Source organism: Ogataea angusta (genome assembly GCF_019207475.1).
Source record: "Ogataea angusta isolate 61-244 chromosome Unknown 61-244_NODE_7_length_650817_cov_90.064852, whole genome shotgun sequence".
In the NCBI taxonomy this organism is placed as follows: domain Eukaryota; kingdom Fungi; phylum Ascomycota; class Pichiomycetes; order Pichiales; family Pichiaceae; genus Ogataea; species Ogataea angusta.
The window spans coordinates 586,070-613,073 of NW_025065221.1; the positions used below are offsets into that span (position 1 = coordinate 586,070).

The window sequence follows — 27,004 nt, forward strand, 5'->3', positions numbered from 1 at the left end:
AAAACTTGCTCTGAAGTCACAGCCGTCCGTTTTCGCTATGTCGTTCCTTAAATCGCTGAAAATCAGCGACCCGGAAAAACTCAAGGATCCAGATTTCGTTTCTTCGTTGAACGAAAAGGAGGTTATTTCCAAGCTGCTACTTGCTGTATTTTCGCTTCAGGGCCAGGTTGAAAAGCTGAATGCGAAACTTGAGAAGTACGAGAACTTGGATAAACTGCTGAACGGCGAGGATCTGTCAGAACCACCAGTTCCAGACCCGAAAAAGGAAAGCCTAATCGTCGAGAAAGTCTCCAAAACCCCTTCAGACGATAGCATACCAGTCGGATTCACGCCCCTATACTCGACGCCCGCCCTTTCCGAGTCTGAGATCATCGACAAACCAGCGAAAAAAAACGTCGTGGTGAAGCCATGGCCCGAAGTGTCGCTCAATCAGTTGGCACAAAAGTTCAAGGTTCCTCGAGAACAGCTCATGCTGGCTAACAAGACGCTAAATAGGGATAGAAAGGGACATCTGCGCTCACTGAAGCCCAACGTCGAGACTGAAACGCTGTCGCCTAGTGACTCCAAAGAGTCTACCCCTCAGCCTACAAAGCTGACTAAACCAGCAAAGAGGAAATACGACCAAACCATTGACTCGCCGAGTTCAAATGAAGCAAACTCGTCAGGCAGCTCGGACCCTTCAAGTGAAACGACTCCGGCCATAACGAAAAAACCTCTCAAATACACAATCACCAGCCTTGGACTCTACAAATGTGACGTGTGTTCAAACGATGAGATCTATTCGAGCTATCCGGCGTTGTATGAACATAAAAAGAGCACCCATCCCGACGAACTTACAAGCATCAAGCTGGAAAAGTCAAGCTGAAGAAATTAATTCTACTCTTACACACAAAACTAATATAACAAAGCGACAAAAACAAGCAGAGGACCCGCGATTTATCAGAATTTGGTCACAAGTTCGTCAGTCTATTCGCTCATGAGGAGTTGCTGTTGCTGCTGCTTTTCCTTCTTCTTCTTCTTCTTCTCCTTCTTCTTCTCGTGGTCGCTCTTTTTCAGGCTCGATGGAGTTGGAGCGGTCTCTGGTTTTTTGGGAGCAGTGTATGCGGCACCGGTTTCCTTTGCCAGAAGGTATTTCTTATTTTCCTCCTCATACATGGCTTTTTGCTCTTCATACAGCTCCTTCCATTTGGCTTTCTCGCTTTCACTAAGCTCCTTCCACCTCCTGGAAGTCTCCTGAGCGATCTCGGGCTGTGATAGGCTGCTCTCGCCCGAGAGCATTCTCTCCTTGACTATAATGTCTCTCATGGCATTTGAATACAGAAAGAACGAGGTTAGGGGCTTCTTTGGAGCATTAGGGTCCTTTGGGGCCCTCTTCCTCTTCTTTTCCTCCTTTTTGTCGTGATTTCCCATGTTCGCAAGCATTGGAACCGAGTCATGCCCCACGATGGGAACCATCAGGTCCTCGAACAACGACCTGTCAGTGTTGTTGTTTTCCAACGCGTTGAAGAACAGGAACGTGGCTTTCGACGCATCACTTGCTGCCTTGGACAGCTCCACGAGAGCAGACACGAGCTATTTTGTTAGAAACGCGTTATTTCAAGTCTGCACCTACCGCATCTTTGGCACTCTTAACCTCGTCAGTCATTTTTCGGTTATCGTGGTGGAAATAAAAAGAGCGGCGGAAAATCTGCTGCAGCAGGCCGCCCCCTCTGGCCGGCCGCAAATTCGCGCACACCGGGGACCAAACACGCTAAAAAAAATATTGAAGGGTTCATAAATAAATAAAGACAATTTGCGCCACTTGATGAAGGGCGATGACGATAAGCAAAAATAAAAATTGGCAGGCTGCAGAGCTCAAACCGGTCGGGCCCCGGCTGAAAAAAGCGCTGTTTTCCAATTGGTGCGTCACCTGGACATCGCCGCAGACTCCGGTCTACAATTACCAAGCATATACAGCATCTCAGTATTTCCTCTTTGGAGGCAGATTGCGCGGTCTGAGACTTTCCGACATATACGATTACTCCACATTCATCTCCACCATAGTACTTCACGTTATATCCTTGCCGCTGTATATTATCTTCGAGGCAAAATACACATGGACTCATATTTCACCCGCTATAATTTTTATTTTTTGCTACCTTTGGTGCCTGTCAGCCGCGTGTTTCATTCGTGCAGCTTTTCAGGACCCAGGGGTACTTCCTCGAAATGTGCATCTCGTGGATAACGTTGTCCGCAACGGGTTACCCCTGGAGTATTTCAACAGCCAGATTGTGGACGGACCAAAATCGAAGGTGGAACTGAAATACTGTACAACATGCTACATCTGGAGACCTGTACGTTCGTCGCATTGTTCCAGCTGTAATGCTTGCATTTGGAACATGGACCACCACTGTCCGTTTCTTGCCAATTGCGTAGGACAGAGAAACTACTGGCATTTTCTGTGCTTTTTGATATTTACTGTGCTACTCTGTGCACTAGTATGCGCACAGACAGCTTATAGAATCTCGCGGCAAAATATCGCCGACACCCCGATGAGCCTCTTCCTACTCATATACGCCGTGGTGTGTGTCATGTTCCCTGCATCGTTGCTGTTTACCCATTTGTGCTTTGGTTTGACGGGCATCACCACCAGAGAATATCTCGCAACAGACAAGCTCGGGCCTTTCTTCTTGAAAGACGTGTGTCTGAACCCATTCAATTCGGGAAATCTGATTGCAAACTGGTTGCGCCAGTGGCTGCGGCCTCGCGGCGTGAGCACACTTCCGCTGCGTCAACAGTTCAGCCAGACGGATACCAGATTCCAGGAGTACGTTATTGGCTCGATAACGTAAGCAGAGAACCGCGAGAGCGAAAAAAACCACTACCCGATACGGCTTTTCTTTTTTGGACCGTTCCGGTTTTCACCGCCACCAAAAATTTTTATTCAAAAGAGGTATTTAACTCGCTCGTCAGTCTCTTGATATCGTCATGAAGGTGTTCAATTCGACGCAATTTTACAACTACTCGTGGGATTATGTAAGCGCTGCCAACTGGTGCAAGTACCCAAACGAGCTGAGCACGCATGTCGTGGGCGTTGACGTTCTTCGTCGCGAGTTTGATCCGAACAAGGGCACTTTGACAACAGAACGCCTCATCACATGCAAGCAACCTATTCCACGCTGGCTGATGTTTCTGGTTGGCGGACAAGACAAGTCGTACGTGCGGGAGGTGTCTGTGATTGATAGAAACCAGCGGACCCTGACCATGCGGTCTTGCAACCTGACCATGTGCAAGCTGTTGAGAGTTTACGAGACAGTGGTGTACAGGCCGGACCCTGTGTCTCCGGTCACGCGCACGCGGTTCGACCAGGTGGCCGAAATCACTGCATTTGCCTCTTTGCGCCAGCTTTGTGACAAGCTGGAGGACTGGTCGGTTGAGCGGTTTGGCCAGAACGCGCGCAAGGGGAAGCTTGGATTTGATTCGGTTTTGAAAAATTTGGAGGAACAGTGGCACGGACTTGCCGATAAAACGCAGATTTTACTTGATGAAGTTAACGAAAAAACGAACGATGTCATGTCAGGAGTCAACGAGAAGACCGGGGATCTGGCGAAAATATTTGGATACAGAAACTAGAATTGATAGAGCGCATGCATAGCATATAAACGATTCGATTTATTATAACGTAGTAACTTTGGCCTTTCTAAGCTGTCTCATGTCGGGCGGTTTTTCTATGCCGAGCTCGTGTCTGAGCTGGTCCACGTCGCGGTCCAAGATCTTTTCCCAGTAGACGTTGATCAGAGGTTTACAGGTAAAACTGTTCTTTAGGGCCCAGGGGTAGTAGATGTTGAACAGGCGGCTCCGTTGGGACTTTTTAATTGGAATTGGGGCGAAAAGAGCTCCCAATCCCGCAAACGGGATCTTGAGGTTGAGAAATTCGAACAACTTCAGCGCAATCTCTCCTTCTCTGACGATAGGCAGTCCCGTAATGGCATGATAGAAATCGTGGCATTGGCGGTACCGCTGGAAAATAAATGCCAGTTCCTCGTCATCGATAAATCGGACAGGTTCTCTGGTGTCTGGAGACACCCCTTCCTTCTCAAGCCAGTCGACATACGCTCTTGCCAGAGTGTTATCCGGATACTGTTTGAGCTTGGCCAGATCCAACGACTCAGAGGTAATGTAGGGGCGTTCTTTGAGGATTTGACGGCCGGTCGGATCGTGCAACATTTGCACTTTGAGCTGTTTGAGGAAACACGGGAGAGCAGTAGACTCTCCAAGAGCAACAATAAACTCGTTTCTCTCGGGATGCAAAAAGGCGCCAATGGCAGACCCAGCAAATAGCAGAGCTTTCTCGAAGCCGTATAAGGGCACATGCCGTGGGTAATTGGGCTCTGGCCGGACAAATAGTGGGGCCTTCTTCCTGGCCAGTAATTCGTCATGGTTTGGGCCTCGATGAATCTCGCCGCGCTCCAGCTGATCCGCTAGAGACGTGTTCTTGTAGAGCTGGGACGCGGCCGAGAACGCCAGCGTGAAGAGCTGGCGCGAAGGCGCCACCTGGGGTCTAATTAATGGCATGATAAATCTCGAAAATAATTTATGCAAATGGGATTGATTAGTATAATTATGAAAAAATAACGGTGTTTTGAGTTTCACGTTTTACTCTCCCTGCTGCTCACTGCTTCATGTCCATGGCTCTGGGCCTGATGATGTGACATTTGAGGAAATAGTTCTCTAGTCTCTGGGCTGTGAAAGTGCCGAGATCTGTTCCATCAATGAGGCTTTCCAGTCCTACCACTCTCTGGACTTCCTTGCCGTCACGGTATACCACGATGCACGGCAGAACTTTGATTTGCAGCTTAACGGCGAGAAACGGCGCCTCCGTGGCCTCAATCTTGTAGAACTGTGTAGCGTAGTATCTGGAAGCTATCTCTTTAAGAGCGCTGTCCACCATCTGGCATGTCTGGAATTCTGGGTTATGAAATAGAATCACCACGGTCTGGGTGGAGACCGTTTTGCGCATCAGCTCTCCCTCGTCATGCACCTCCTGGTACGCGTCCTGGCCGCGCTTCGCGTGCTCTATCTCCTTTGCCAGTTCCTCCATCCGCTGTTCGCGATAACGGCCTAGGTAGTCGTCCATTTCGTCTTCGAGCTCTCTAAGCGACTCTGAGTCCGACATGGTGGTGATAAAAGAATGTTGTGTTTTTTTATTGACACAGCTTGTCAATTTATTTATCTACAATTATTATTTTTGAATCTTTGCACAATGTCTTCTAGGCTGAAATACAGACGACGGCGAAATGACAAGGACGACGTTAAGCCATTGTGCGACCAACCACAGCGAGACACTCCCGAGTACTTGCAAAAACTCATCGCCCAGTTGTACGGAGTGCAACAGGAATCCCTTCCTGCCTTTACGTCGTCTTCGGAAGTAGACAACGAGCTTCACGCGTTGGTGGGGCTCTTTCTACGCCAGTTTGTGCTCGGATGGTACAATAATCTTGCATTTGACGAGAACGGAGAGTTTTTGAATGAAATCGTCGCACTGATCGCCCATTTGACCAGAGATCTGCAACAGAGGTGTTTGAGAATTGACTGGAGCCGATTGTTGCTCGATGACCTATTTGTGGTCCTCAGTAAACACATGGAGGCACTGAGAGAGGCTAGGAAACGAGTAGGAACAAAATTCAGCAGCCAGGACGAGAACGAAATCACTGCCAACTATTTATCTCTGAACGGTCACTTTGCTATCCAGCTAGATACTCCTGAGCGCGAACGGCAGTATATGCAGGTGCTGGTGAAAAAGATGATGGTCCTGATGCTGCCAAACGAGGAAGCAGAGTCTAGCTTGAGCCGACTGTTCGCCGAAACTATTTTTGGAGACCTCATCCTGCGAAACGTTGTGGAAAACCTCACAGACAACTTCATGCTCTGGAACATGATCAAGGCGGTCAGCGAAGCATCATGCAGGCGCCCAAAGACGAGAAGACCCCTTTTCGAGCAATTGTCTGCCGGCAGCCGTCAGATCGGCCATATCGTAGCCTATTGCACCTCAGTCTTTTCCTCCAAGCCCGCTCCCCAAACGTTGGTAACGCGGTATGCTGTATTCCCATTCATGAACGACTTGGTCCATTTCAGCAAGAGATACCCACTAGTACATGTGGCTGTCACAACGACAGCGGCATTGCTCGAAAAATCCGAGAAGTTCAATCACCTATGCAGTAACGTTCTTAATAATCTGGTTCACAACAGGATCCTCACCAGCGGGACAATCTCCAGTGCAGTACGGGCTTTGCGCCATACTATGTTCCCAGCAGACGAGAACTTCAATACTACGCCCAGGTACGTGCCCCAGACCACTGAAGAACTCGATGAAATCAAGCTGAATGCCAAAACCGCCATGGACAAGGTGTTCTCCCATCCCTACCTTGACACAGAGTCTTTCCTTGACTCCTTTGAGCACAAGACCATCAACAAGTCTCTATTGTGGAACATACTCGATTTGCTGCTCATGAACATTTTCCCAGAGCTGAAGGACATGTAATGTACTAATGGCGACGTCTGAAAAGTTTCCTTATCAGCCTGCGGAGCCGGCTCCACACAATTTGCAGACGCTTACGAGGAGGTTCTTCGATGTCCTCAGAAACTTCCAGACTGGGTGGATAACTGTTTATCAGCGTATTGATAAGTCCCGTGACCCGCAGTTCATCTTTGAGCAATTGTTTGTTGACTCTGAGTGTCTCATCCGAGGTTTCGGGAGCTTTCTTGAGAACGACCATATTGCGTGATAGCAGGTCAACATCGTCAACAAGGGACTCCTCGTCTGCGCTCACGGATCCAACGTCGGCAATGGTGGTGTCTGTAACTACATCCAAGATGGAGTCATTGTTGGAGTCGTCCAGAGCTGTGTAAAAACTCTGAAGGTCGTCGCCTGTGCTGAAAGCAAGCGAGTCAGTGATCGAGCTAACTCTCGAAACAGCCACCATGCAGAAAAGTATTCAATAGACGGAAGACTAAAAAAAGGGGTTATACTTTCTGTTTATCAGCAGAAAATAAGGGCCGTATCCTACTCTGGGGGAAGGACGGTGTCACGTGACACGCGACCGGGCTGGGAAGACCAAAATAAAAAAAAACGGCTCTCAAATTTTTTTTCAACCAAGTAGGTGAGAAAGAAGCATCCTTTGCAGACAATCCTACAATGCAAATCTTCGTCAAGACCCTGACCGGTAAGACCATCACCCTCGAGGTGGAGTCTTCCGACACCATCGACAACGTCAAGTCCAAGATCCAGGACAAGGAGGGAATTCCACCTGACCAGCAGAGACTGATCTTCGCTGGTAAGCAGCTCGAGGACGGCAGAACTCTTTCTGACTACAACATCCAGAAGGAGTCCACTTTGCACTTGGTCCTCAGACTGAGAGGTGGTGGTAAGAAGAGAAAGAAGAAGGTCTACACCACCCCAAAGAAGATCAAGCACAAGCACAGAAAGAACAAGCTTGCTGTGTTGTCCTACTACTCTGTTGACGACGACGGAAAGGTTGAGAGAACCAGAAGAGAGTGTCCATCTGCCACCTGCGGTGCTGGTATCTTCATGGCCAACATGAAGGACAGACAGTACTGTGGTAAGTGCCACACCACCTTCAAGCTGAACTAGTGCTGTTGCGTCTATAGCAGGCTAATTAATTACCATCCGGTAGTATATTATTTTCCCTTTACGTAATAACATTTTCTCCCCAGAATCAGATAAGTGGTCAGGATGGGACAGCAAATTTCGCGGAATAACAGCTCTCCCGACCGCGATTCGGACGCCCACACCACCCGATCCAGCGCATCCCAGAAGTCTGGCTTCCTGCATTCCACAGCTGTTTCGTCCCCACGCAAATGGCGCAAATTGACAGGGTTGCTGAGACGAAGGCGGACCCCTGAAACACTATCTGAGCCGACGCGAATGGTGAGCAGAAGCCTTCTGTCGCCGGCCCAGTCGTCTGTGGACGCGCTGCGCAGCGTTTCGTCCAACATCAACGCGTCCAGCGGGTCGGTGGCCGAGTCGCGGGACGAGCCAGAACAGAACGAGTTACTCACGTCTCAATTTAGATCACTGTCGAGTTTGCTTGAAACCGTCACCATGAGCACTCTGAGACGTCTCATAAACGTCAACGTCGACTACGTGGGCGAAAGAATATATCCGGAGGACAATCTGGACGGAAGCATGGACACCGACTTTGCCAGCTTCGTTCATAGCCTGACCAGCGAGGACCTTTTGCAGCATGCGCTGGGAAACCAGATGGAGCTCGGCCGCACTTTGAGTTTCTTCAGGGCGTTCAGGTTCGACAACAGCTCCCATCTGGGCTACAACTCGTCTTTGCACGAGTTTGAACGTCTCGTGCCTGTCCTGATAGTAGGAGTGGTAGGCCTCAATGTTCCGCAAGCGCAGTCGGAGCACTATCGATCGTGGGTGATCATCGTGATGGCACACCATTACTCTGCCTCAGACCCGGTTCTCAGCTCCATGGCCATATTCATAGGCCTTCTGGCCAGCTATGTGGCCAGCACCAGCAACATGACGCTGGCGCAGCACGATGACAACTCCGACACGCGGATCAGCACGTTCAGGGACTCGCTGTATCGGATATTCCGCGGCAACAAGCTCTCCCAGTCGGTTCTGGACGACCACACAGAGTCCGTCTTCGACATCCAAAATACGCTCGACAGGTGTCCGATCTGTCTGGTCGACTACGAAATGGGCGACCAGGGCCGCCGTTTACAGTGCACACACGAATTTCACAAAGCCTGTGTCGACCAGTGGCTACTCACAGACAACAGCTGTCCGATCTGCCGTCGGCGTGCCATTGACACCGAGATGGAATTCTAGCTATTCAGGATCTGGCCCAGTTTTCCGCCATAATTGTTGAGGATCCGGTTCGGCGTTCCTGACCGGTACAGAAAGTTGTGCGACGGGATGCTCCCTGTTTCTGCCAGATTGCGCACTTTCGCAAGAGCCTCGACGCTGGTATCGTTCATCGACATGTACGTTGCCACAAGGCCTGCTGCTATCGCGGCGGACATCGAGGTGCCCGATTTTTGCGTCACCCGCTCGGCCATCGGCGACAGCGTGGCCACGTTGATGCCGTCGCCAAACACGTCGACGCAGTCGCCCCAGTTTGTGAAAAAACCGAGGTTGTCGCCGTGCGTCTCTATGGACCCAACGGTGAGCCCTGACTCGAACGCTGCTGGAGAATAGAGACACGCGCTGCTGTTGAAGTTTCCCGCGGCGGACACTATCGCGAAACCGCGGTCTGCGAGCTGCGAGAGCGCAGAGTGGAAGATCTCGTTGCGCTCGGTGACCATCGCCAGCAGCACGACGCCAGGCGTCTCGTGGTCGTGAATGAGCTTCAAGGCCTCCAGCACCGTCGACAACTGGCCCGTGCCGCTCTCGTTGAAAACTCGATAGTCCACCAGAACACACTGCTTGCTGACACCAAACGTCTCAGAGCCAATCACTCCCGCAACCGCCGTGCCGTGGCCGTTGGGGTCGCCGTACAGATTGTCCTGCACCAAACTGGCGCCCAGTCTTGCTCTGGCGCTGAAGTCTGGATGGTCTATCTTGATGCCCGTGTCGACAACGTACGCGCTCACGTTGGAGCCTGCGCCGGGCTCGTAAGTGTAGTCCATCAGCTGGCGGCGGTTGACGGTGCCCAGCTGGGATATGCGCACCAGGTGTTTGGGCGCAAACTCCTCGACATCGGAGATCTGCACGCTGCGGTCCAGACTGATCCGCTTGACGGCCTTGTCGAAGTACGCGGACTTGACGAAGTTGAGGTTGAAGGCGCCGTGGCACAGCTTTATTTTCCCGAGCTCAAAGCATTTGTACGACTCAGAAAGCAACGGACGGTACCTGTCGACAAACGCGCGCTGGTCCTGGTCTTCGTCGAGCTCCAGCACCAGGTTGACCAGCTGTGTGCAGTGGCACAGCCATGCAAATAGCGCAAAGATCAACAGTCTCATGAATTTATAGGGGATGGATTAGGATTAATTATTTCAAGGCTAAAGCCGCATAGCTACCACCCTTCGAAGCTGAGCTCGTCCTCGTAATTGAGGAAATCGCCTTCCGCGTCGGCGCCGCCCTCCTCATGGGCTTCCGCGTCGCTTGCGTCGTCAGCGTCAGCAGCCAGTCCCTTGCGCTGTCGGTACTTCTCTCTTCTGGCTTCGCTCTCGGAAAGCTCGTACTGACGGTATTTGGCAAGGTATATTTTCAGCGTTTCCGCGTAGTTCTCGAACCCGAGCGAGTACATCGAAAACAGGATGTCCTCGCCATTGAGCGTCTTTCTCTTTTCCAGGGCGCATTTTTCAGCCGCCTGCGAGGTGATGAAGGAGATAAACTCAGACACGCACTCCTGCATGCACTGTTTGGCCTCTTTCGAGAGCTTTCCGTGAGGTGGAAGGGCCTGTCGCATCACGCGGCCCACGTTGGCTATGGGCAGCCAGCGATCCTGTTCGCGGATATCCATAGGGTGTAACGGTGTTATCGATCTTAAAGAGAGGGAGGGTTTAGAGGAAAACGTTAGTCTTTTCAAGTTGCACAAGCTATGCGGTGGAACAGGCCCAAAGAGCAGCGGTGGTTGAACTGCTCGAGAAATTACTTCTGTGTGCAAAGCCAGGTATTTATTTCTGCTACCAGAAGTCTTGACTTTGCGTCGTCGCGTCTGTGATTTTTGCTTCTGCGCAGTATATATTTTCTATTTATTATGCTATTCGTTATCAATCGCTAGGTCTATCTCACGCGAGTGCTCCATCACATACTTCCCGTTCACCATGTCGTTTCCGTCGGCACGTTTCTCTGCCTCCTCCTTGGTCTTGCTGATTCCCGCCTCCAAATGCCGCCGCACAATTCTCTCTCGGATCAGCTCGGGCCGCGCAACCACCATCCAGCTCGCGTCGGCAATTCGCGAGATCTCGCTCCACGGCTCCTTGTCCAGACACACGTAGTTTCCTTCCAGGAGAACGATCTGGTTCTCAGGACGGATCACGATCGAGTGTTCCACCGGATCCTTGATTTTGTGGTCAAAACTCGGAGCATATATCTCCTCCTCAGGATGCTCTCGAATCTGCCTCACTAATTCAACCAGTCCCTCAGCATTGAACGTGAAATCCGCGCCCCGCCGGGCAACCATGGTGTCCGGATCGTCCATCTGCAATAAGTCCTTCATGTAGTAGTGGAACCCGTCCTGGGGAACAACAACGCCTATCTGCTTGCCAAACCGCTCATTCAGACGGCTAATCACCCTCTCGCTGATCAAAGACTTGCCGCTGCCGGGCGCACCGCACACGGCAACAATGACACGCTGTCCTGCGCTTTTCTGCTCATGGAAACGGACCAAAATGTCCACGAGATGATCAATGTCCCTGCCGCTCACGTGTCGAACCATCCCAGCGTCTCCCGCACCCAGGAACACCGGCTTCTTTTTATACTGCTCACAGGTACTCTGCACTCCGCGAATTTTACCCCAGACACCAGCACTTTCTGCGGTCTTATCACCCCCGAGGTTGCTGACGTAAGCGCGCAGCTCGAGCCACCGCCTGAGTTTTTCCTTGTAGCTGATGGTGACGAGGCCGGAGGTGCTGGGTATCACGAAGACGGTGCAGCCCTCGAGCTCGAGCTGCTGCCGTCCCCAGCTGAAGCTCTTCAGGGCATCTTTGTTGCCCAACGTCTTGCATACCTGTTCCCAAATGCCCTTCCCCACGAAACAGGCCACTGCGGGCTGGTTGTTCCTCAGTTCGGCGCACAGTCTGGGTACGTTGTGGGCCATTTCCGTTTTTGTCAGCTGCCCCGCGTTCTGCGTGGGCCGCAGCACCAGATCCGTGAACCCGATGCCGTACTGGAGCAGATCCCAGTCGTCCTTGGCGGTGCAGGGGTGAGAGTGTGCCCCGTGGGTCACAGTGCTCAGGATCTGCGACTCGTTGAACAGTTTCCAAAACTGGTTAGTGGGGTGGGCGTAGTGATGCTGCAAGGACGAGGAGCGGATCGAGGGGTTGTAGCCGATGAACACCACGGCTAGGCCCGGGCGAAGAGACGGGTTCAGGTCGGGCAGATTAGACGGCGCAGGACTGGGTCTCTTGCTCCGGATTACACGCTTTTGCTGTTTTTCCTCATATCCATATTTTTTCAGCATGAAAAAAAAAGTTTAGCCAATTTTGGGCCGTATTTATTTATGGGCAGCAGTAGCCACCGTCAATAATAAGGTCGGCGCCCGTAGTGAAGGTTGAGGCGTCCGACGCAAAGTACAAGTACGCACCCACAAGCTCTTGAGGAAGCCCCTCTCTGCCCATCGGGATCAGCGTGCACCACTTGACTTTCTCCTCGTGAGGCACATCTTTCGAGATAGGGGTGACAATGTACCCTGGAGAAATCGTGTTGACACGGGCGAACCCGACCCATTCCATGGCCAGACTCTTGGCAATCTGGATGCACGCCGCCTTGCTGGCATTGTACGCCGCCTGCCACACGTGTGCCGTGACAATGTGGGCGGCCTGCGAGGTGGTGATGATGAAGGAGCCCTTGCCGTGCTTCTTGAAAATCGGGCCCACGCACTTGGCGCAGTAGTACACGCCATCCAGGTTGGTGTTCATGATCGCCCGGTACTTTTCCAGCGACGCATCGATCACAGGCACCGATTGGGAGCCGATCCCCGCATTTGCAACAAAAATGTGGATCGTGCCAAAGTCAGACTCAATGGCATCGATCGTGGCCTTGACCTGCTCAAAGTCACCGACTGCACACTTGTACGCCTTGGCGCGGACCCCGTACGTCTTGGAAAGCCTCTCTGCCTCGTGGTCGGCGTTCGTGCTGTTGTACCAGATGGCCACGTCGGCTCCTGCCTGAGCATACGCTTCTGCCACGGCCAGACCAATCCCCGTCGAGCCACCGGTGATGCTGGCCACCTTGCCTTTCAGGGAGAACAGGCTTAAAACGTTGGAAGGCAATTGAGGGGCCTCGGTTGGTAGCTTGTCGTAATCTCCGATAATGTTCATGTCTGCTGCTTTTCCGTTACTGAGAAAAAATCTGGGGAAAAACTTTAGTACCCGTCACCGTCTCCGCGGCCCGCGTCGTGCGCCACCCAACTTGGCCAGAAAAAGCTGAAAAGCTACCGAATCTTTGGATCGGACCATGTCGCTGCTGATTGTCGGAGCTGGCGTTTTTGGGCTTTCGACGGCCATCGAAGCGCAGAAGAAAGGATACGCGGTCACCGTGCTCGATAAGCACGCCGTTCCGTCTCCGTACTCTGCCGCATGCGATATCAACAAGATCATCCGGAGCGAGTACGACTCGCAGTTCTACGCGAAAATGAGTCTAGATGCCATTGAAGCGTGGAAGTCCGACCCTGACTACTCAGAAACGTACTACGAGTGCGGCAGACTGTCTGTTTGTCCGAAATCCAACTCCAGCAGACGGAGATTTGACGATATAAGTATCGCTGTTCTTGGCGAGCTGGGCAAGGCTGATAAGATTACCAGATACGCCGACGCCGCCTCTTTGAAACGGGACCTGCCCTGTCTGGAGGACTGCCAGTTCTCGTCAGAGGACGTTTGTGTTTACAACGGCAGGGCCGGGTACGCACATTCGTCTAATGCCTTGAGAGCAGCCTGGAGGAAAGCTGTTCGCTGCGGAGTCCAATTTGTCTTTGGCGAGGCTGGAGAGGCCATCGGCATAGAGCAGACCGATGGTAAGGCCGCTGTGGCTGTGAAGTCTGGAGCCAAATACGCTGCAGACAAGATTCTCGTTGCTTGTGGTGCGAGCTCCGGATTTGTTGTGAACGTTGCGGGCGTGCAATCGGCCACTGGTTTGTTTGTCACACACATCCAGTTGTCCCCCGAGGAGATAGCCAGAGTGCAGGACATTCCGGTGATTTTTGACGCGGGCCTTGGGTATTTCTTTCCGCCTGATAAGGAAACCGGGCTGATGAAAGTGTGTATTTCTGGCGTGGCGGCAGCAAACAACGTGGCAAATCCTCACGATACAGGCACTGTGTCCCTGCCGCGCTACAAAAACGACGTGTCGACGGACACGATTCCGCAAAGCACGCTTCCTCAGGCACGCAAGCTGCTGACGAAGTACTTTCCCGAACTGGCTACCAAACCATTTATAGGAAGCAAAACCTGCTGGATCGCAGACAGTTCGAACTCCGACTTCCTCATAGACAAGGTTCCTGGCTACTCGGACGTGTATCTCGCGTCTGGAGACTCTGGCCACGGATTTAAATTTCTTCCTAACATCGGGAGCTATATACTGGAGAGGTTAGAGGGCCGTCTGGATGCGGCGATTGCAGAAAGATGGAAATGGAGGGGCGAGCCGGAGGGGCTGAAAAAGTACAAAAATACAGACTGGAAATTGACGAAGCAGCTGCTCGAGTTCGACCAGATCTCTTTTGCTGGAAATTGAGTGTCCGCAAATAAGGCAGAGAGTCGGAAATCTACCATTTTTGGAGATATTTTTTTATCTAAATTTTTGACGCAGGCGTATGCGCGCGCATCAAAAAACTATTTCGTGAAATCTTATCAGCCGCAACGCATTGATCTGATCTATAAAACGACCTGTAACCTATACCTCTTATTATGAGTGGCTCATTCAACCTGGCGGGAGAGAAAGTCTCTGCCGCTCTTCCAAACGACAATCGCAAATGGCACCAGAGACGCAATCTCGTGAAGCTGAATTTCTATATGTTCAGCTTCATCCTCTACGCTGCAGCGATCGGCTACGACTCTGCGCTGACGAACGCAATACAAGCTCTGCCTCAATGGCAGGAGTTCATGGGGTATCCCACGGGAACCTGGCTAGGATTCATCAACTCGTGTCCGTTTATTGGCACCTGCGCTATTATTTTCTTCGTGCCTTATTTTTGCGACAGGTTTGGCCGCAAAATCGTGATATTTGCAACCTCGTTTTTCATTTGGATCGGCGCCATAGTGGCCGCGTCGGCCAAGAACAAGGCGGCGTACATTATGGGACGGATCATGATTGGGTTTTCGTTCGCGTGCAACTACGCCGCCTCGCTGTATATCAACGAGATGGCTTTTCCAACCACCAGAGGAAAGTTTTCGGCGGCCTACCATTCGATGTTCTATTTTGGCGCGCTGATGGTGGCATGGATTGTTTTTGGCACGAGATCGCTTCCAAACAGCAACAGCTGGAGAATTCCGCTTGCGTTGCAGGCGTTTCTGCCCTCTGCTCTCATGCCATCTCTGCTGATGGCCCCCGAGTCACCCAGATGGCTTGCATTCAAGGGAAGACTGAACGAGGCACGAGAAATCCTCATGAAATACCATGCAGACTACGAGGAAATGTACGTCCCGCTCGTGGACCTTGAGATTGCCGAGATCGTGGCTTCCATCGAGGCACAGAAAGCCAACAACGTGGCGTCCTGGAGATCGCTCGTGGCCACTCCCGGAAACAGAAAACGGATGTTTGTTGGCTGCTTCACAGCTGCCTCGTGCTCCTGGTGCGGTACAGGAATTGTCTCGTCGTATCTCAGCACGGTGCTGGACGCCGTGGGAATCACAAACACTCTGCAGAAAACCCTCATCAACGCGTGTCTGCAGCTGTCCAACTGGCTATGCGCAATCACTGGCGTAATGCTGGTTGACAAGGTGGGAAGACGGACGCTTTTGCTAATGTCCATGATCTCCCTGTTCATTTTCTACATTCCGCTAACTACCATCACCGCCGTGTACCAAGAAACAGGCAAGAATGTGGGCCAGGGCATCATCGTGTTTATCTTCCTATGTCTGGGATTCAACAACGTCGCTTTCAGTCCCCTTGTCACGGCATACCCGGCAGAGCTGTGGCCACAGGCGACGAGATCAAAAGGGCTTTTTTCAGCAATGTTTGTCCTCAATGCCACCACGTTCTTCAACATTTTCGTCAACGGAATAGCCCTAGACGCAATCCATTGGAAGTACTATTGTGTGTATCTCGGAGTGCAGCTGGTGATCATCGGAGTCATATATTTTGTTTTTCCGGAAACCAGGGGTCACTCTCTGGAGGAGATTGCACTTATTTTCGATAAGGACGATGTCACACAGAACGCGCTGGGATCGATCCAGGTGATCAAATCAAAGACTGGCGGCGGCAAGGTGGAGGCCATTGTGTCTGTGACGGAGGTGCCCGTCGGCTCTGATGTAAGCCAGGTCTAGCCGCTTATCGTGGAGCTTATCAGTGCGCGGATAAAATTTCTACTTTATCTAAATTTTTTTTTTATCCATCAGTGGAAGCGGAGTTACCTAAAATGGCGCATCACAAACTAAAATAAATACCCATCCCCAGCCCGTGTGCCTACCATCTACTCATGTCTGATGTTAAGATTGCCATTGACCGTGGCGGAACCTTCACCGACTTCCTTGCTATCATTCCAGGGCAGGAAGACCACGTCTTCAAGCTGCTCTCTGTTGACCCTGCCAACTACGAGGATGCCAACATTGAGGGAATCCGCAGAATCCTGGAACATGTCCAGGGGAGGACAATTCCGCGTGGCAAGCCGCTAGATACCTCAATGGTCAGCAGCATCCGTCTGGGAACCACCGTTGCAACAAACGCTCTTCTCGAAAGAAAAGGAGCCAAGTGCGCTTTTGTCACCACCAAGGGCTTCAAGGATCTTCTGCGGATTGGCGACCAGAGCAGACCCGACCTGTTTGCGCTCAAAATCGTCAAGCCGGGTGTTCTGTACGAAGAGGTCGTCGAGATCGACGAGAGAGTCACAATGCCTGCGTACACCGAGGATCCGCACTTGAACGACTGCAGAGAGCTGCTTGACGGAAAGAGATTCGTTGAGGGCACCACCAAGGAGGTGTTTGAGATCCTAAAGCCCATTGATCTAGATGCTGCCAAGCGCGAGCTGCAGCGGCTCAGATCCAACGGGTTCAAGTCCGTGGCTATTTGCCTGATTCACGGCTACAACTTCCAGGAGCACGAAAAAAAGCTGAAAAACCTGGCCATCGAGCTGGGCTTCGAGTTCATCACCACGTCCCACGAGATCATCCCCATGATCAAGGCTGTGCCCCGGGCGCAGTCGGCCGTGCTCGACGCGTACCTGACGCCTGTGGTGAAAGAGTATATCCACGGACTGTTGAAAGGGTTCAAGCCTGGGTTTGAGAAGCACACGAGAATCGAGTTCATGCAGTCAGACGGCGGGATGTGCACGGCAGAGCACTTTACAGGCCTCAAAGCCCTGCTTTCTGGCCCTGCTGGCGGTGTTGTGGGCGAGGCAGAAACCTGCTACGACGCCGAATACGGTGTCCCCATCATTGGCTTCGACATGGGCGGAACCTCGACGGACGTGTCTCGTTATGCTGGCCAGTACGAGCACGTTTTTGAGACCAGCACGGCGGGAATCAACATTACCGTGCCACAGCTGGATATCAACACTGTTGCTGCCGGCGGAGGCTCCATCTTATTCTACAAAAACGGCATTTTCGTTGTTGGTCCTGAATCGGCGGGATCGCATCCCGGACCGGCATGCTACCGCAAAGGCGGCCCGCTCACAGTCACGGACGCCAACCTGGTGACCGGCCGGATTGTGCCTGAACAGTTTCCGAGAATATTTGGGCCTGACGCGAACGAGCCGCTGGACGTGGAAATCTCAAAGAAAAAATTCGAGGAGCTCACCGCTCTCATCAACAGGGACAACCCAGGCTCGCCAAAAACGGTCGAGGAGGTTGCTCTTGGCTTCCTCACCGTTGCCAACTACAACATGGCAAAGCTGATCAGAACGCTCACCGAGTCCAAGGGCTACGACATCACGAGACATAACCTTGCTTCCTTTGGCGGAGCAGGCGGCCAGCATGCGGCCCCAATGGCCGAGATTCTGAAAATCAAGCGAGTCGTCATCCACAAGTACTCATCCATTCTTTCTGCCTACGGGATAGCTCTGGCCGACACTGTGGTGGAAAAACAGATCCCATCCAGCGCCGTCTACAAGGAAGACGCTGTTGCGGAGCTGATGGAAAAATGCGAAATTTTGAAAGAAGAGGCCAAACAGAAGCTCCTCTCGCAAGGCCTGAGAGAGTCTGACATCCGTTTTGAGGTGTTCTTCAACATGGGCTATCACGGCTCGGAAACAAAGCTGATGATCAGCCAGGTTGCAGAAAAGGATTTCTTCACATCGTTCAGGGAATCGCATCTCAGACAGTTCACGTTTGTAGACGACGAAAGAGACGTGATTGTGCACGATTTGCGGGTTAGAGGCACTGGCGCGCTGTCCAAGGTGGTGGAGCGGTCGCCGTATAAGGATTTGGAGACTGTCGCACAGCAGCCAGTCAAAAGCGGCGTCGAGGTGAGCCAGCAGGAAATTGCTTTTGACGAGGGAAAAATGATGTCCAAGGTGTACTTCATGAAAGATCTCAGCATGGGCGATATCATAGCCGGCCCCGCCATGATCTTGGACGAGACTCAGACTATTTTGGTTACTCCGGGAGCAAGAGCCATCAATTTACCCAGACACATCATTATCGATGTGGACAACGAGAAAACGCAGGAAGAGATCTCTCTGGACCATGTCGATCCAATTCTGCTTTCCGTCTTCTCCAACAGGTTTATGTTTATTGCCGAGGACATGGGCAGAACGTTGCAAAAAATTTCTGTCTCGGCCAACATCAAGGAACGCATGGATTTCTCGTGTGCTCTATTCGACGAAGACGGAAACCTGACAGCCAATGCGCCTCACGTTCCTGTCCACCTGGGATCGATGAGCTTTTCCATCAAGTACGCTATCGAGTACTGGAAAGACAATATCCACGAGGGCGACGTTCTTGCTACCAACCACCCCGTGGCAGGCGGAACACATTTGCCAGACATTACGATTATTTCCCCAGTTTTCATCGAAGGAAAGATCCGCTTTTTCACTGCTTCCAGGGCACACCACGCAGAAATAGGAGGGCTCACTCCTGGTTCCGGCTCCACAATGGCCACCAGTCTGGCTGAGGAGGGTGCGCAGTTTGAAGCATGGAAAATCGTGTCCAAGGGCCAGTTCGACTACAAAGGCCTACACAAGTATTTCATGGAGGTCCCTGCAGAAGCGCCTGGCTGCTCTCCGACCAGAAAGCTGGAAGACAACGTTTCCGACCTCAAGGCGCAGATTGCTGCAAACCAGCGCGGTGTCAACCTGCTAGTGGATCTGTTCAAGGAGTACGGCGTTGAGACTGTGCTGTTCTACATGCGCAACGTCAAAAAGACGGCAGAGATGGCCGTGCGTGCAGCCCTTAAAAAATTGGCCCAAACGCACCGAGGAAAGCTTCCGCTGAGAGCAGAAGAGGTGCTGGACACTGGCTCTAAAATCGTGGTGACCATAGATATCAACGAGGAGGACGGCTCTGCAGTCTACGACTTCACCGGCACGACAGAGCAGGTGTACAGTCCGCAAAACTCTCCGATTGCTGTGACCCACGCCTGTGTCATTTACGGGCTGCGGTGTATCATCAATTCGGACATCCCGCTGAACGAGGGCTGTCTTGTGCCGATTGAGATTATTGTCCCGGAGGGCACGCTGTTGAATCCGTCCAAAGAGGCGGCTGTGAGCTCCGGAAACGGCAGCGGCTCCCAAATTCTCACCGAGACAATTTTCAAGGCCTACCAGGTCGTGGGTAGCGGCCCTGGGTCGATGAACGCGCTCCATTTCGGTGTTGGAGGCTTGGAGAACGGCCAGCTTGTTAAAGGATTTGGAATGGTTGAGACGATTGGCGCCGGCAGCGGTGCAACAGAGGGGGCAGACGGGTTCTCGGGCACTCAGTGTCACATGACCAACACGAAAATCACAGACCCCGAGGTGCTTGAAAAACGGTATCCGTGTATTCTCTGGGACTGGAGCATCCGCAAGGGGACCGGTGGAGAGGGAAAATGGAAAGGAGGCGACGGATTGCAACGGATTATTCAGTTTACCACCAAAGTGGAGGCATCGATCTCCTCGTTTAGACGTGCTACGTCTCCGTACGGTATGGCCGGTGGGTGCTGCGGTGCCCGTGGTATCAACAAAATAGGGAAGGAGATGAAGGACGGGTCAGTCCAGTGGTTTGGAATTGGAGCGTTTGCCGATATTGTGCTTCAGAAGGGTATGTACATCGCAATTCTCACTCCCGGAGGAGGTGGCTACGGCGACCCGAAAGAGAGAGAAAAAGTTGTGATGAGGACCGGGCACGACTTGCCAAGAGCACCACTGGCCGGGGGAACACTCTCCAACATCGTGGAGGCCGCAAACACGTCTCAATAAGTATTTAGATAAGGCTTCAAAAATTGCACCACTTATTAGTTTTTCGCGAGATCTCCGGTTATCAACTTCCGAGATAAGAATTTCTTTGAGACTAATGCAGATCAAATATTTAAACCAAGCACGGAGTGCAAACTTTCGCTAATTTCTAATGTCCGAGAAAGAGACAGCTACACACAACCTGGACGAGGTGAGCAGTGTGGACAACCGCGAGTGGGCGGACGTGGATCAGGCCATGGCGCTGGCTAAAGAGTCCAAGGAGGTGACTCTCGACAAAAAAACCAACAATGCTCTTCTTCGGAAACTCGACTTATTTCTGATGCCCCTGGTCTCCTTCCTGTACTCGTTGTTCTACATTGACAAGGCCTGCAATGGTTACGCTGCAGTCATGGGGATCAAGACCGACATGGGCATGGTAGGCAACCAGTACGCCTGGACCTCGTCGGCATTCTATCTGGGATACTTATGTTTCCAGCCGTTTGCTGGTTACACTCTCCAGCGGTTTCCGCTCTCGAAAACGTTCAGTCTATACATGTTTTCGTGGGCAATAATCATTTGCCTGCAAGCTTCGAATCACAGCTACGCAGCGTTCATATTTCTGAGAACACTTCTGGGCTGCTCGGAAGCATCTGCCTCCGTGTTCACCACTATTCTGACGTCTCAGTACTACCGGAAAAAAGAGGCGTTTTTGAGGGTGTCCTTTTGGCTCAGTACCGCTGGATTTGGTGTCTTCTTTGGGTCGCTGATGTCCTACGGTATAGCCATCCGAGCAGACCAGTTTTCGATCGAGCCTTGGAAGATCCTCTTCATCGCTGTCGGGCTTATTTCGCTCACAACTGGAATTATTGTCTTCTTTCATATCCCAGATACTCCTGGAGAAGCTTGGTTCTTGTCCAAGAACGAGAAATTACTGGTGGTGGAGAGACTGAGGGAGAACTTTCAAGGCTTTGGAAACAAAAAATTCAAAAGATACCAGTGCATCGAGGCTCTGCTTGACGCGAAAACCTGGCTTTTCTTTCTCTACGCCGTGTCGTTCAACATTCCCAACGGTGGAATCAGCTCTTTTGGGTCCATCTTGCTGAACTCCGACCTTGGATACTCTGCTACGGACGCCTTGCTCTATGGAAGTCCCCAGGGTGTGGTGGAATTTGTTGGACTTCCTATCATTGCGTATCTGATCCAGAGATACAATTGGCCACGGCTGCTGACCACAAGCATAGTTATTGTGGTTTGCCTTCCCTTTGCTTGTATGCTTGCTTTCTGTAAGACAACGCACGCAAAGCTGGCCGGCTACTATCTGCTGAACTTGATGCAGATTGGACCCATTGGATGTTTCTCTTACTTTGCAAGCAACACGCCTGGCCACACCAAAAAAATCACAGTCACCGGAGTCTACCTGATCGGGTACTGTGTTGGCAATCTTATCGGTCCCCAGACTTATCGCGCTTCAGATGCACCCCACTACGTGCCAGCAAAGATCGCTATAGTTGTGTGCCTGGCCGTCGCGTCCTTGTGTATTTTGGGAGTCTATCTTCTTTGCAGAAGAGAAAACAACAGGCGCGACCGCATGGAGGAAGCACGACCAGAGCTGGCTCCAGAGAATATCGAATTCTCGGACCTGACCGACAAGGAGAATATTTTTTTCAGATACACCCTCTAGCTTATCTTTCGGATTGCCGAATTGGGTACTATTTTTTCGGTTCTAGATATCCGATATAATTGCAATAAATACGAACAGTTTCAACGAAAGAAGTAATGAATTTCCAGGCCTATGTCAGTTTGTGGGCCTCGTGCCTTGTGGGTGGCCTTCTATTTTTCACACTACATTCATCGAGCAAACCAGTAGATTACGTGCCTCAATGTCCCATGGCCAAACCCCATAGACCTTCGACCTATCTCGCCAACACTCCGGTCATAGACACCATTTTGCATGACCCTGAGTTCCGCAGCCAGTCTCTTGTCAAACTACAAAACGCCATCCGCATTAGAACAGAAACCCACGACGACGACCCGAGTACTGTAGAGGATGACCCTGAATACTGGGCAAAGTTCGATATTTTTGAAAGCTACTTGAAGTCGACCTTTCCCTTATTCTACCAGAACACAGAACTTCATAAAGTCAACCATCATGGACTCGTTTACATTTGGAGAGGCACAAATAGCACCCTGAAACCCCTTCTCTTGATGGGACACCAAGACACCAGCCCAGTGCCGGAGTCGACGCTTCCATTATGGACGTATCCACCTTTCGATGCACATTACAATGGGACTCATCTTTTTGGCAGAGGATCATCCGACTGTAAAAACCTGGTTATTGGCTACTTCGAGGCTGCCGAGGAGCTTATGAAGACCGGGTTTATTCCTCGTCGTACTGTTATCTTTTCGTTTGGTTTTGACGAGGAAGTGAGCGGTGTGCGTAACAGGAATGCTGGGTGGCTGGAAGAAAAATTTGGTTCCAAGTCCATGTACGCGATTTGCGACGAGGGAGGTGTCTCTCTGACCACTCTGGATGGGACCACCATGGCTGTTCCTGGCACAGGAGAGAAAGGCTTTTTGAATCTGTGGATTGACCTCAAGACCCCCGGTGGCCACTCTTCTGTGCCGCCTGATCACACCTCATTGGGCATTATGGCAGATCTCATAGTGCAGATTGAAAATGATCCATTTCCATCCTATTTCACCCCACAAAACCCCACATACCACCAGTACGTTTGTCTAGCTGAAAACTCTGCCACCATTGACAAAGAACTGAAGAAAAATATCCTCAGCAGCCAAACTAGCTATTTGGCAAATAGACGTGTCAGAGAGTACATGGAGTCAAGTCGTTGGCTGAAGTACTACATCAAAACATCGCAAGCACTTGACGTGATTCACGGAGGATCAAAGTCTAACGCGTTGCCGGAATTTGTTCAGCTGACCATCAACTCTCGAGTCGCGATTGAGGAGACCATCTACTCAGCACTGAGAAAGTATCTTGGGAACGTGAAAGACGTTGCTCAAAGATACGATCTTGGCCTGAGCTACCAACTGAAGAACGAATCAGCTGTTGAGATATTACCCCCAACTCCTCAAGGTGACTTTCTGGTCCACACCGACGAGTTTTTCGATGTTGCGCCGTTAACCCCCATAAACGACAACCACTGGAAACTTTTTGCCGGAAACATCAAACATGTGTATGAGGAGCTTGTCTGGCCAGAGATATACCAAGGTCCGGATGCCCACAACCCCATAATCGTGTCCCCTGGCATTGCTCCCGGCAACACAGACACAAAATACTATTGGAACCTTTCTGACCACATTTATCGGTATAGGCCTGGAGAGTATACCAGTGTCGAGACCTCTGCCCATGGAGTGAACGAGTGGATAAAATTCGACAGCCATCTCCAGATCATTGTGTTTTACTTTGAGTATATCCAGAGCGTTGATGAAATCGACGATTGATAGAACTATAAACCTTCGGTCACAACAGCCGTAAATGCATTTTTTATTATTGCCAGCCCTTCATCCATCTCTTTTTCCGAGATGGAAATAGGAGGCGCCATTCTGAACGTGGTGCCAAAAGACTTGACTGCAATCAAGTTAGCGGAAAGCCCAAGTTCCATCATTTTAGTTGCTAACTTCGATGCAAGCTCGGGATAAGGCTCCTTTGATTTGCGGTCTTTCACCAGCTCCATCCCGCACATCAGGCCCTTGCCTCTGACGTCCCCAATCCACGGAAACGTTTTTGCCAGGTCTCGTAGTCCGTTTCTGAACTGCTCACCGCGTTCAACGGAGTTTCGCACCATATTCTCTCTCAGCACAATGTCCAACACCTTTGACCCAACGGCAGCAGGAATTGGGTCATTGACGTGGGTGGTGTAGAATAGAAATCCCCGTTCCTCAGTCACCTTGGCTATCTCGTTGGAAGTCATCACGGCAGACAAAGGAAGCCCGTTTCCAAGAGTTTTACTCAAGGTCAAAATGTCTGGGACAACACCGGAATCAATGCACGAAAACATGGATCCTGCACGGCCAATGGCTGTCTGTGCCTCATCAACAATAAGCAGCATTCCACGCTTCTCGCACTGTAGTTTCATTTCCTTAAGGTAGCCATCCGGAAGGACGAGCATTCCGCCAGACGAGAGCACAGGCTCTAAAATCACCGCAGCAAGAGATCCAACAGAGGCGGCATCAACAAGAGACCACCCATAAAGCAATTCTGTCTTCCAATCGTAGGACCCGTCTGGATGTCTGAAAATTGAGCGGTACTCATTTGGAGCCGGCAGTATCAGCTGGCCTGGCACAGTTGGGCCATGGCCGATTCTTCCCGACTGGTAGGTGCAGGACCCAGCATTTCCGGTCATACCATGCCAAGATAGCGAAAGACCGACAATTTCAAATCTCTGGGTGAATGTTTTGGCCAGCTTGATGGCGCACTCGTTGGACTCTGCTCCGGTGCTCAGAAATATGGCCTTGTCGAGTCCTTCAGGAGTCAGGGAGACCAGTTTGGAAGCAAGATCCACAACCGGTGGAGATAGCATGCCGGAGAAGATGTGATCTAGATTTCTGGCGTAGTATGTGATAACCTCTGTGATCTCGCTATTGCAATGACCAATTAAGCACGACATTTGGCCGGAGGTAAAATCGAGGATTTTTCTACCTTTATTTGTGTACACATACAGGCCTTTTGAGCCAACTATGATTTCTCTCACAAATTCGCCTCCATATTTGAGAAGGCAGCTGTCGGCCTTTTCCCAGAAGTCAGAGGGTTCAATTTTGCTTCCGACGGTCATTGCTGACAACTTACGCCAAATACAGCTTTTTATATTTCATGCAACGGCTATCAAAATCCGAAATTATTTTTTGATAAGCGGGTCCAACGATCCCTCGAGATCGTAGTCGGGAAACAGTGAGCCCCAAATATCAATATCTTCAGAGGTCATATATAGTGGCGGACCACCAAAGGTGCTGTCCAGCGGGTTTGGACCACGGGGAGTTTGGCTCATAGGCGTTGGTTGAGGAAGCGAGGCCTGGACATGCGCCGCATAGCCGAGATCGTAGTCGTAGCTGTAATCATTAAGCAGTCGCGAGCGAATCATGGTGTAGGATTTCTCTGCCAGCTTCCAGGTCTTGCCGGATTTGCACAGAACGTCCATGAAGTCAAAAAATTGTGCTCCGGCCCCAGGATTCTCTTCCAGGTATTTTGCAACGTTTTTCCCAGATGATAGCAGGATAACAGAAACCGATAAGATACAAGAATAAATAATCAGGATCGAGCACCGACTGTAGCCGTGCAACCCTGTAAATGTCATCGCCGCCATGTAGAGATCATCAATGGCGGATTTGCAGATGGAAACTGATTGTGGACATTTTTCTCGATGGCTGATAAAGGGTCTGTTGAGACACAGAACAACAATATAGTAATAATATTTGAGTCCCATTTTGGTGGGATCTGTACCCTCTTCAAGCAACTGCTCAGTCTTCCAGCTGATTTCTGATGGCAGACACTCCTTCCATTGGACTAGCTGTCGATTATATTTTTCAAGAAGTGCCAATTTATCTGACAGCTGAAACGACTGCTCTTTTAAGCCGCTGCCCGTGAATATATCCTGCAACATGCCTTCTGTGATATTTATGAGACCGATTGTTGCTTTCAGAGGGTTGGCTATGTCAATGCGTTTTGGTGTGTCACCGGCCTTTTGCGGATCGGTATATGTGAATTCTTTGATCCAGTACAGGTCTGGCATGGTGTTGGACTCTTCCATTGTAGCCTGGCTCATCTTGAGGACACTGGGACGGCCTAGGATAAGACTTATAAAATGATCCACCACATAAGAGCCCCAGAGAACACGGCTGCGGATCCCGATATTTGTTTCGTTGGCTTCTTCGTTGGCTTCTGGATGGTAGCTTTTTGGACTTAGCTGGAAACCAAGATTGAAACCCATACGTAATCCAGTTCCTGTGAGCATCCAGCCTCCGTTATTGCGTCCGTTATAGATGTCGTACAAACCCAAAATCAGAAAGCTTTGCAAAGAAGTGATTGTCGGATGATCAAATTTATTTAATAGACTCTGGCGTGCTCTATCGTAGAAGGTCTTTGATTTTTGCCTGATTTGCTCATTTTCAGAAAGCAGCGAGCCGATGGAACATATTGCAAAGACTAGCTCCTTCGAACAATATGAGAAGTCAATCTTTGGATGAAAAAAGTCCAAAAGAAAGGCCTCCCGATAAAGAAAATAATGCATATCGGGATAAAGCCACCGGAAAAACAGCTTGATGCACTCTAGTATTTCAGAGTTGGAATTAAGGTGCTTCAGCTGATCGACCTCGTCCATTTCAGAGTTTGGGATCGAAACGCTATCAAATATACTTGTGGGTCCGTAGACGGCGAGCGACTGGTTTTTGTACTGCGGAAACGACTCTGTCCAAGGATAAAGCGCATTTCTATCTTCCTTGTCTTCTGTCAGATTGGGAACAGTGCTTGGAGTTACTGTTTTCTCAGAGATGAGCCGTGTAATTTCTGTACAGTGCCTTTGAAGTTGCGTAAAGACATCCTTCTGCAGCTTGACCTGCTCTTCGAGCGACTCAATATATTTACTATCGTGTCGCTCCTTGCGTCTGTCTTTTTCGAATCTGATGCACTCAAAGCCGTGCTTCTTGCACGAGGAGCAAGGGTGTGAGACGCTGACGTCGCACTTGATCTTCTTTGATCGACATTTTAGACACGTCACCGTAGCTCGTCTTCTTTCCATATGATGAAATGAAAATGGAAATATTTTAGATAGAGTACCGGTAAATAA

General features: G+C 50.8%; 21 protein-coding genes across 21 annotated transcripts; 11 read left to right on the forward strand and 10 right to left on the reverse strand.

The window, feature by feature from the left end:
* Positions 1–37: 37 nt before the first annotated feature.
* KL928_003798 (uncharacterized protein) lies at positions 38–865 on the forward strand (the record flags this gene model as incomplete). Its single annotated transcript, XM_043204424.1, has 1 exon — positions 38–865. The coding sequence occupies one exon, from the start codon at positions 38–40 to the stop codon at positions 863–865; it is 828 nt and encodes a 275-aa protein (XP_043059240.1).
* A 101-nt stretch (positions 866–966) lies between these two features.
* Positions 967–1,645, reverse strand: KL928_003799 (uncharacterized protein; the record flags this gene model as incomplete). Its single annotated transcript, XM_043204425.1, has 2 exons — positions 967–1,572; positions 1,634–1,645. The coding sequence occupies 2 exons, from the start codon at positions 1,643–1,645 to the stop codon at positions 967–969; spliced, it is 618 nt and encodes a 205-aa protein (XP_043059241.1).
* A 169-nt stretch (positions 1,646–1,814) lies between these two features.
* KL928_003800 (uncharacterized protein) lies at positions 1,815–2,831 on the forward strand (the record flags this gene model as incomplete). The annotated part of the gene is made up of 1 exon (XM_043204428.1): positions 1,815–2,831. The coding sequence occupies one exon, from the start codon at positions 1,815–1,817 to the stop codon at positions 2,829–2,831; it is 1,017 nt and encodes a 338-aa protein (XP_043059242.1).
* Positions 2,832–2,967: 136 nt separating this feature from the next.
* Positions 2,968–3,612, forward strand: KL928_003801 (uncharacterized protein; the record flags this gene model as incomplete). The annotated part of the gene is made up of 1 exon (XM_043204429.1): positions 2,968–3,612. One exon carries the CDS (start codon positions 2,968–2,970, stop codon positions 3,610–3,612), a length of 645 nt encoding a protein of 214 aa, XP_043059243.1.
* Positions 3,613–3,654: 42 nt separating this feature from the next.
* On the reverse strand, positions 3,655–4,554 carry KL928_003802 (uncharacterized protein; the record flags this gene model as incomplete). The annotated part of the gene is made up of 1 exon (XM_043204430.1): positions 3,655–4,554. The coding sequence occupies one exon, from the start codon at positions 4,552–4,554 to the stop codon at positions 3,655–3,657; it is 900 nt and encodes a 299-aa protein (XP_043059244.1).
* A 97-nt stretch (positions 4,555–4,651) lies between these two features.
* KL928_003803 (uncharacterized protein) lies at positions 4,652–5,155 on the reverse strand (the record flags this gene model as incomplete). The annotated part of the gene is made up of 1 exon (XM_043204431.1): positions 4,652–5,155. One exon carries the CDS (start codon positions 5,153–5,155, stop codon positions 4,652–4,654), a length of 504 nt encoding a protein of 167 aa, XP_043059245.1.
* An 87-nt stretch (positions 5,156–5,242) lies between these two features.
* KL928_003804 (uncharacterized protein) lies at positions 5,243–6,520 on the forward strand (the record flags this gene model as incomplete). Its single annotated transcript, XM_043204432.1, has 1 exon — positions 5,243–6,520. One exon carries the CDS (start codon positions 5,243–5,245, stop codon positions 6,518–6,520), a length of 1,278 nt encoding a protein of 425 aa, XP_043059246.1.
* A 4-nt stretch (positions 6,521–6,524) lies between these two features.
* KL928_003805 (uncharacterized protein) lies at positions 6,525–6,962 on the reverse strand (the record flags this gene model as incomplete). Its single annotated transcript, XM_043204433.1, has 1 exon — positions 6,525–6,962. One exon carries the CDS (start codon positions 6,960–6,962, stop codon positions 6,525–6,527), a length of 438 nt encoding a protein of 145 aa, XP_043059247.1.
* A 212-nt stretch (positions 6,963–7,174) lies between these two features.
* Positions 7,175–7,630, forward strand: KL928_003806 (uncharacterized protein; the record flags this gene model as incomplete). Its single annotated transcript, XM_043204434.1, has 1 exon — positions 7,175–7,630. One exon carries the CDS (start codon positions 7,175–7,177, stop codon positions 7,628–7,630), a length of 456 nt encoding a protein of 151 aa, XP_043059248.1.
* A 102-nt stretch (positions 7,631–7,732) lies between these two features.
* Positions 7,733–8,559, forward strand: KL928_003807 (uncharacterized protein; the record flags this gene model as incomplete). The annotated part of the gene is made up of 2 exons (XM_043204435.1): positions 7,733–8,301; positions 8,376–8,559. 2 exons carry the CDS (start codon positions 7,733–7,735, stop codon positions 8,557–8,559), a joined length of 753 nt encoding a protein of 250 aa, XP_043059249.1.
* Positions 8,560–8,844: 285 nt separating this feature from the next.
* KL928_003808 (uncharacterized protein) lies at positions 8,845–9,981 on the reverse strand (the record flags this gene model as incomplete). Its single annotated transcript, XM_043204436.1, has 1 exon — positions 8,845–9,981. The coding sequence occupies one exon, from the start codon at positions 9,979–9,981 to the stop codon at positions 8,845–8,847; it is 1,137 nt and encodes a 378-aa protein (XP_043059250.1).
* Positions 9,982–10,034: 53 nt separating this feature from the next.
* Positions 10,035–10,484, reverse strand: KL928_003809 (uncharacterized protein; the record flags this gene model as incomplete). Its single annotated transcript, XM_043204437.1, has 1 exon — positions 10,035–10,484. One exon carries the CDS (start codon positions 10,482–10,484, stop codon positions 10,035–10,037), a length of 450 nt encoding a protein of 149 aa, XP_043059251.1.
* A 240-nt stretch (positions 10,485–10,724) lies between these two features.
* On the reverse strand, positions 10,725–12,146 carry KL928_003810 (uncharacterized protein; the record flags this gene model as incomplete). The annotated part of the gene is made up of 1 exon (XM_043204439.1): positions 10,725–12,146. One exon carries the CDS (start codon positions 12,144–12,146, stop codon positions 10,725–10,727), a length of 1,422 nt encoding a protein of 473 aa, XP_043059252.1.
* Positions 12,147–12,183: 37 nt separating this feature from the next.
* On the reverse strand, positions 12,184–13,005 carry KL928_003811 (uncharacterized protein; the record flags this gene model as incomplete). Its single annotated transcript, XM_043204440.1, has 1 exon — positions 12,184–13,005. The coding sequence occupies one exon, from the start codon at positions 13,003–13,005 to the stop codon at positions 12,184–12,186; it is 822 nt and encodes a 273-aa protein (XP_043059253.1).
* A 136-nt stretch (positions 13,006–13,141) lies between these two features.
* Positions 13,142–14,413, forward strand: KL928_003812 (uncharacterized protein; the record flags this gene model as incomplete). The annotated part of the gene is made up of 1 exon (XM_043204441.1): positions 13,142–14,413. One exon carries the CDS (start codon positions 13,142–13,144, stop codon positions 14,411–14,413), a length of 1,272 nt encoding a protein of 423 aa, XP_043059254.1.
* A 173-nt stretch (positions 14,414–14,586) lies between these two features.
* Positions 14,587–16,164, forward strand: KL928_003813 (uncharacterized protein; the record flags this gene model as incomplete). The annotated part of the gene is made up of 1 exon (XM_043204442.1): positions 14,587–16,164. One exon carries the CDS (start codon positions 14,587–14,589, stop codon positions 16,162–16,164), a length of 1,578 nt encoding a protein of 525 aa, XP_043059255.1.
* Positions 16,165–16,316: 152 nt separating this feature from the next.
* KL928_003814 (uncharacterized protein) lies at positions 16,317–20,228 on the forward strand (the record flags this gene model as incomplete). Its single annotated transcript, XM_043204443.1, has 1 exon — positions 16,317–20,228. One exon carries the CDS (start codon positions 16,317–16,319, stop codon positions 20,226–20,228), a length of 3,912 nt encoding a protein of 1,303 aa, XP_043059256.1.
* A 148-nt stretch (positions 20,229–20,376) lies between these two features.
* Positions 20,377–21,885, forward strand: KL928_003815 (uncharacterized protein; the record flags this gene model as incomplete). The annotated part of the gene is made up of 1 exon (XM_043204444.1): positions 20,377–21,885. The coding sequence occupies one exon, from the start codon at positions 20,377–20,379 to the stop codon at positions 21,883–21,885; it is 1,509 nt and encodes a 502-aa protein (XP_043059257.1).
* A 95-nt stretch (positions 21,886–21,980) lies between these two features.
* On the forward strand, positions 21,981–23,666 carry KL928_003816 (uncharacterized protein; the record flags this gene model as incomplete). Its single annotated transcript, XM_043204445.1, has 1 exon — positions 21,981–23,666. The coding sequence occupies one exon, from the start codon at positions 21,981–21,983 to the stop codon at positions 23,664–23,666; it is 1,686 nt and encodes a 561-aa protein (XP_043059258.1).
* Positions 23,667–23,671: 5 nt separating this feature from the next.
* Positions 23,672–24,997, reverse strand: KL928_003817 (uncharacterized protein; the record flags this gene model as incomplete). The annotated part of the gene is made up of 1 exon (XM_043204446.1): positions 23,672–24,997. The coding sequence occupies one exon, from the start codon at positions 24,995–24,997 to the stop codon at positions 23,672–23,674; it is 1,326 nt and encodes a 441-aa protein (XP_043059259.1).
* A 63-nt stretch (positions 24,998–25,060) lies between these two features.
* On the reverse strand, positions 25,061–26,956 carry KL928_003818 (uncharacterized protein; the record flags this gene model as incomplete). The annotated part of the gene is made up of 1 exon (XM_043204447.1): positions 25,061–26,956. The coding sequence occupies one exon, from the start codon at positions 26,954–26,956 to the stop codon at positions 25,061–25,063; it is 1,896 nt and encodes a 631-aa protein (XP_043059260.1).
* Positions 26,957–27,004: the final 48 nt, after the last annotated feature.